At 41.3% G+C, this 7,434-nt stretch overlaps 1 protein-coding gene across 1 annotated transcript; it reads left to right on the top strand.

Annotated features, from left to right (window-relative positions):
- The first annotated feature begins 404 nt into the window (after positions 1 to 404).
- On the top strand, positions 405 to 5,934 carry CFAP300 (cilia and flagella associated protein 300). The gene is made up of 2 exons (XM_078673021.1): positions 405 to 535; positions 4,907 to 5,934. Exon 2 carries the CDS (start codon positions 4,975 to 4,977, stop codon positions 5,782 to 5,784), a length of 810 nt encoding a protein of 269 aa, XP_078529147.1. The 5' UTR covers positions 405 to 535; positions 4,907 to 4,974; the 3' UTR covers positions 5,785 to 5,934.
- The last annotated feature ends 1,500 nt before the right edge of the window (positions 5,935 to 7,434 follow it).

Below are 7,434 nucleotides of genomic sequence, written 5' to 3'. Positions count from 1 at the left end.
CACCGGTCACCACGCCCCTTCACCTACCAGGTTCGCCGTTGCAACCAATGGATGGACGCCGTCCCCCCTGCGCAAAAGCGCTACACCAACTATTAAACACATACCTATTTTAACAGGTTTTTGCCTTTTGTGACGTCACTTCTGGTTGTGACGTCACTTCCTCTCTGTGAGCGTCCCCCCACTTCTAGGGTTTTGCCTTTCGTGACGTCACTTTCGGTCGTGACGTCACTTCCTGTCTGTGAGCGTCCCCCCACTTCTTTATTTAGGACTTGTGCCCTGCACTGTACTATCTACTAATTTGTTGGCGTGGCAACAAAAACGATCTAGGTTCATGATTTCTTTCTGCATGTCGAACACACACTTATTCCAGTCTGCCTTAAAACCAAGAGGCGGAAGTTGGCGGTTGCCTGGCAACGGAGATGCTTTTCCCCGGAAGTGTGCGAAGGGGCGGGCTCTCGCTGAACACAACAACCGCCTGCACGGAGGATTCCAGAAACCCTCGCATGAGACTGAGCCCCCAAAACTGTCAGAATCGGTAACCCTCCCCTCTCGTGCCTTTCACTTGAACTCTTACATAAACGTTATTGCTGTTCGGTTAAATATTTATTATACATCGCTAATATCATGACGCTTTTGTTTTCTCGTTTACGTTTAAAATGCTTTTCGTTGCCTAATATTTATCGCTCTTTGAAATGAGTTACTTTGTTTTGGGAGGGACAACGTGATCTCTAGAAAGTGCATTTCCGGTGACAAGAGAGCATTAGAAAAATTATTAGTACCACCAGGGAGATCAAATTATTATATCACCAGGGAAATTTAATGTCCGAGAAAAACAATCATTAGTCAATAGGTCGAGTCTTGGAAGTGGACTATCGCAGGAAGAGTCACGACATGATGCATGAACTGACGCACTTGAGGGCTTATTTATGCGAGCACTGCATCACTTTTGCACCACGTAAAATGGTACATGCGTAATGCTGGGTTCTCAATCCAATTTATGAAGCCACGCAAAGCCATCCTTCATGGCTTTATAAATGTTGAGTTAGGGCAATGCAGCACAAATCTGAGCCCGGGAGGCATTCCATTGGCATTGCAGTTTGTTTTCCCACGGAACACCCATGGATTTTGATGCTACCCCAGATTTACAAAATCATGTGAACCTGGGAAAGCTTCAAATATGTACACCTCTCAATGCGTGACGTAATGAAAATATGTTTATTTCTCCTCGTTTTTTCCTCTATGTGTGCTACATGCAGCACACATAGAAAGAGAAAAACGCCTCTTAGGATTGTTTTTGTGCAGGAAGGTGTCCCGTCCTGTACAAAAACAATCCTGCCTTGAATTCTGTGGCTGACACCTTTGACCTGACAGGAATCAGCTCTATAATTATACCCTACTAGAACTGCAGAACCGTTACAGCTCTCCTTTTTCTGCGAAGTTATTTCACAAAGAATGTATTTGTTACATATGTTAAAAGAAGGGCGATTCTCCCTAAGTACCTTCATAAAAAATTAGTTACCTTTATTTAAAGAAGTTAACAGCACATCCTTTGTTTCATGCCAAAACGTTCTCTCACACTTCTCTGAGTGGTAGTCTATCACTGCTGACAGCGCTAACAGCCCTCGCAAATTAATAGTATTTCACCACTGACTGTACTCACATCCCTTACACCAGAAGTCATACACATTGGACAGCAGTCACAACCCTCAAACATTCTTTTCAACATACCCTCTCATTTTTTCCTGACTAATTATACCAGACCCACTCTCACACCCCTCTTGGGCTACCAGCAAAGCTAGTAGATCCGATTGATAACTGAAAGTGCCTATTAATTGATTGATTAGTTTGTGTGTGAGGGATTTTATGGATTTACAGGCGAGTGAGCGCAATAAAAAGTTAAAATGGTGGATAAATAGATCTTTGAGTGCATGGATAAGTGTTTGAGTGCACGGCTTATTACTGAGTGTGCTTATGGATGGATGGATTTGTGACTGCTAGGATGAAAACTTTCAGGTACAATCCAGACCTACCGGCTTTACCAGTATGCCAGGGCAGGCTGTTTTCAGCGTTGCATGTATAGTGCGTGTTGTGTAGGATTTCTTGCATTCTTGCTGGTCTTACGCCAGATATTTCTGCTGATGTAATCTTAGATATTCTATTTTTGATGAGCCCAACGTGAGGCCAATTTGAGTGTTGTCAGTGTGGTAGTGATACAGCATGCTCAGATCAGCCAGAGGGTCTCCAAGTAGCTTAAGATAAAGATTGAATGAGGTAGACACTGAATATAGCAATGTGGAATCAAATTGGCCAATTTTTATCAGCTGAGTGGGATCTGTAAGATAAGATTTGAACCATTTCATTTTCTTTTGGGAGTGTCAATGAGGCTTTAGTGGTCAGCAATGTGAAATGTTGTGTGAGGTCCAACAGGATGAGGGGACAAGAGGGACCTTTATCAAAGCAACGGAGGAGAACATCTTATACTATAAATGTCTCTGACCAGGTGCTTTAGCCAGTGCAAACCTGTGATGGAATGTAGCTAAGAGTTTATTGTTAATGTGTTTTTTTTTCATTGTGATACAAGAGATCTCTCAATTATCTTTAGAGATTAAGGGAAAACCTGAGATGGAGCAGGCAGGTATTCCTTGTAAGCCACAGAGATTTTCTTTCTGTATGCTAGTGTAGAAAAATATTTCTAAAGGGGATCAGTATTTTCCCACGGCGGCTTGCCTGGTGATATCAGTGGCAAGTGTTTGTTCAGTGCAGGGGCTTCCACGTCTGGGCTGGGTGGCCCTGCAGTGTCTCCTGAGGAAATGTTGGATCACTTGTGATTCTCCTCCTTGGCCTCCTAAAGGGGCCTTACCGTCCCTCCAAACACGATTTGTAATCCTGGGACCGAGCCGGCTTCTCTGATGTGGGCCATCTATTCAGCATGGCCAGGTACAGCCCTTTGAAGAGTTTGTAGAACAACATGGCCTCCATCTGTGACAGCTCCTGATGTTCGGCCTTCTCTGTCGGGTAGGTATGGCAAATAGAAGACTCTGAACCAGTTTCAAATGCCTTCACAGACAGCCTTCTAACCCCGGGTAAGGAGAGGAAACTTATATCATGGCTCAAATGGACGATGATCACACACACCCAGGTCCTTGTGCAATACCTTAGCAAGCCCTGTGAGGCAGAATTGGCAGGGCCTTACACAAGAGGGAATGGGTGCGGGCCTTTGAATAACTGCACAAGATTTCCCGCAATGCACTTCCAAGGTTGATACAATTTTATGTACTCGACAGAGCTTACCTCCCACCCCGAGCGCATCAACTGTATATTACTGGCTGTTCCTGGCACATGTACCCATTACAGGTCCCTGGCAGTGGACCTCAAACATGTCCTATGGGATTGTCCCCATCTCAGCCAATACTGGGGGGAGGTTGCACATTTTTCCGTGATCAGCTGCGGACTATTTCTGGACACATGGGAGGTTGGAGTTCTGGGGATCTATAACCGGTAAAAGAAACACAAAACGGCTGCTCGTTTACTGATTTAGCCCTAGTTTTAGCCAAGCATGGAATGACGATGCGCTGAAAAAGTGCAATGTCTCCTAGCGCCGTTTATGGAGAGCAGCGGTGGCAAGAAGATCTGTGGTTGAGGCAACTGCTTTTCTTAGAAAGGAGGCCAGCTGACTTTCCTGACCCTCCAAAATTGGCTTACCGCCAGTGAATCGCGACCCATAGTTTTGGAAACGCTGCTAAGGGTGTAATCCATATGTGAGGTTGAACTAGTTGGATTGCTCACTAACACAGTACACAATGAAAACAAATACAATTGCACAATACAAAGAATTGTGAATACATTTAATAAAAGTGTAGTGTAGTTATCAATTGTCTGAGAAAGTAGCATTTCTTTGTACAATGGAATGCAAGCTGGTTTCAGTAAAACTTGTCAGTATCAATGGATCAAAGTGACAAGAATAAGCAGCAGCAAGGCCTCTAACAAAACATTGGTATGAGTATGATGATGTGCAAGGGTCCTTATGGTTTTATAGCTTGTTAGATGGAGTGAGTTGTTGAGTTCAGCAGTCAGTGAGGAAGGCGTGGTTGTCAGCATAAAAAGTTCATGGCCTTACAGGGTTGAATATTACCTCGACGTTAAATAAATCGCGTTCACACTTGACCGAGACTAGGGACTCCACCAGTAACTACATTGACTGTATTTGTTTTTTTAATTTTTTTTATTGTGAACAGCGAAGGTGTTGGATTGTACCGATCTGGAGGTCTCATGGCTTTAGACATTGTCGGCCAGCCTTCTTATTTTTTCAGACCCTGCCTTCTCTAAGAGTATGTTACATTGTGTCAGTATATTTAAGGACTGTGATTAGATGTAGAAAAACCATGAGATAATGAAATATTTCTGGTGTTGTAAATTTTTGTTTCTTTAAATCCTGATTTTAATATTTATGTAATGTATTTTAACTTATTACTTTTTAGGAACAATTAATGTTTTTTATAAATGTGCTCTATACAATTTTATTGTTTTCTAAGATTAAAACCGAATAAACTTTACTTTTAATTTAGTCACTATTTCACAGTACTGTATTGAGCAGTTGCACCAACTGTTACTGTATTTGAGGCACCGAGGTGGTATCTTAGAAATAGGTTTTGGTTGGTGGTGTTTCTGTAATGTTTGTAAGTGTAGGTAGAGTGCACCACCATTAGAGCATTGTAGATCTTGGATATCACAATGGTGTTTTAATGGAAAGGAACCGCGCATAATGATTTTTGTATAAAATGTCCAAATGGTTTCAAAGCCAGACACTTCTCGTTATTTCTTCATGCAAAATGTGACTGTAGTATTTTTGTGAACACCCACAATTCTCTCTGTAATGATAAATCGCTGTAATTTTTTTTATTCTCAGCGCTCACTTCTATATCCAACCTTTCTGCTACACTGGATCTTACCCAGAGGCTCATTGTGTCTCCGAAGATGTCAGAAGGTGATATCTTAACGAACAAGCCAAGGTTCACCTTCCGCCACTTGCCCAACAAGAAATTCAGCTTCCTTGAGAACAGGGACACGAGGGAGCTGCTGATGAAATGGTCCATGCATGGACGATTGAAAGCACAGGCGTTTGGATATGACCAATATTTTCAGGCGTACGAAAAGGATGAATTTGCTGAGGCCTTTTTTAAAGATCCCAATGTTACTTCAAACTTAAAGTTACTCTCATCGACCGCGGGACAATGGATGACACTAGGTGCAATTGTGAAGAAAGTTGAAGCGAAAGGTGTGCCTTGCACGCAAGTTTCAATGTCTTTCTTTGACCGCTTATTCACTGAAGGAATTGTTAAAGAGACTGGTCACATTAACAAGTGTTTTGATGATTTTTATGGCGATTTTACCATTTCTGATGAGCTCAGAAAGGTTCTGGTAATGGAGGATTCTGATAAATATGACATATTCAGCCAGGCAGACCGGGAAGAATTAATTTTCCATCTCTTTAAACATCTTTGCCTTGGAGGCGCACTTTGTCAGTTTGAAGATATGGTTGGGCCCTACTTAGACACAACAAAGGCCATGTATAAAGAGCTGATCAGTGTTCAGAAAGATCCAGAAACCAAAGCAATAAATATAATATCTTCAGTTTTCAAAGTTGTGGCCTACAGTGAACATGGAATGTGCTACCCTGCAGCTAAAAAGCATGAACAGACATTTGCCTACCTGATTGTCGATCCGTTAAAACGCCATGTTCACATTTTGTACCATTGTTTCGGTGGGGGATTATTTTGTGGCTGAAACTTCAGAACTGTTTCTAGAATTAAATTACTGTTATTTTGGTAAAATATCTTCTCATTAAGGTTGTTTGAATAAAGAGCTAGCTTTTGTGCTCTAAACACGAACTCAGATCTACGGCCATAGAAAAGAAAACCCTGGAAATCCGGTTCCAGATATCGACACAAAATCTGGGTTCTAAATATTTTTGAATAACGTTACTAGAATTATCTTTTATCGTGTAAGCAACAACACCCTCCTCTTTAATAGGTTTTTGTATATAACAAAGTTGTAATAAAAATGTATTTACACTGATGCACAAAATAAGACAATGGCCTATCTCTATTCTTTCGCTCCCACCAAGCTTTTTATGATGCTACGCTAAGCCCCTTGCAGTGATTAAATTGTGTCTTCTCTGTCTTGGCTCTGAACTTCTTTAATAGGATTAAGGTTCCAGAGGTGATGTCTATGCAGTTAGTGAAGGGAGTTTTTTCTGTCAGATGATCCATTTTGTAGATGGGAAGCTGAGCTCAGCATAAATACTCACAATAGAATTGTCACTATGAGGACATTTGCAGCGTACAGGTAAAAACAAAAAAACTCCCAAAGATTCTAAATCATACACAGTAGGAACTGACTATACAATCCTTGCAGAATCTCCAGTTATTCATATTATCTTCTTGACCTTCAAATGTCCAGCTAGAATATGTTGACATATTGCCAGCAGAAAGCCAAGTACCCTTAACAACTCTGTTTGTGCCCTGATTACAACATGCAGGAAGAGGCGAGAGAAGCTGTGAATAACCTATTTTTCATGAGTACAACTAACTTAATCATAGGTAGGGCTCCCGTTTTTATAGTACTTTTTTTTTTACATTTCCAACTGTATTTATCCATATTTATTTTGTGTTTAAAGAATAAATGTAGCTGTAAAATGGTATATTTCTGCATTTATACAACCCTTCGTCGTGCACTCAAACATTGATGCCTGTCATGTTTTAGCAAACTAAGCAGCCAGTATTACAAAAGACTACACTCACAGGTACATATTAGCATCATACTACAAATATATGTTAACATATGACTGTATTTAAGAAAATCTCATCCAGTATTTTAACCCTCCATGCTGTCTGCCTGCTCAGCTGTTGCCTAGAATTCATGCAAGAAAGCATGGAGAATTTCTTGCAAGAAGCACCATTTTCAGTATTTTTCCGCTTTTAAAAATAAATACAGACAGGACACATTGTTTTCTGTCTGTATTTATCTGTAAAAATAAGTACAAAAGGATTACCGGAAGCCTTAATTATAGATTATCCAACAGTATGTACCAACTGGGCCAACAGCCTATATGAAAAAGAGTGAAGGCTCCATTTAATGCTTGGCGGCACATGAGCTCCGCTGTACGTTGATGGCGTTCCCACACCTCCAAAGTCCCTGTTCCCCCATCCTCTTTAGAGTTGAGAGAAGTCCAGGTTTACACAGGCGAAGCATCCACTGGCAGTGCCAGTGGAAACCTAATCTTCTGGCCATCAACAGTCAAGGTTTCCAACCAATCATAATTGCATTAAGGTGGAATGTGCCTGGTCCTCTGTCAAAGAAATTGACCTATTCTGCCATTCCAACCATTGGTCTGAGACTATCTCATTATGATCCTTGAATTGCACCACCCCCAGC

The sequence above is a fragment of the Lissotriton helveticus genome, unplaced genomic scaffold (genome assembly GCF_964261635.1).
Source record: "Lissotriton helveticus unplaced genomic scaffold, aLisHel1.1 SCAFFOLD_632, whole genome shotgun sequence".
Classification (NCBI taxonomy): domain Eukaryota; kingdom Metazoa; phylum Chordata; class Amphibia; order Caudata; family Salamandridae; genus Lissotriton; species Lissotriton helveticus.
This window is presented reverse-complemented; position numbering and strand designations above follow the sequence as displayed.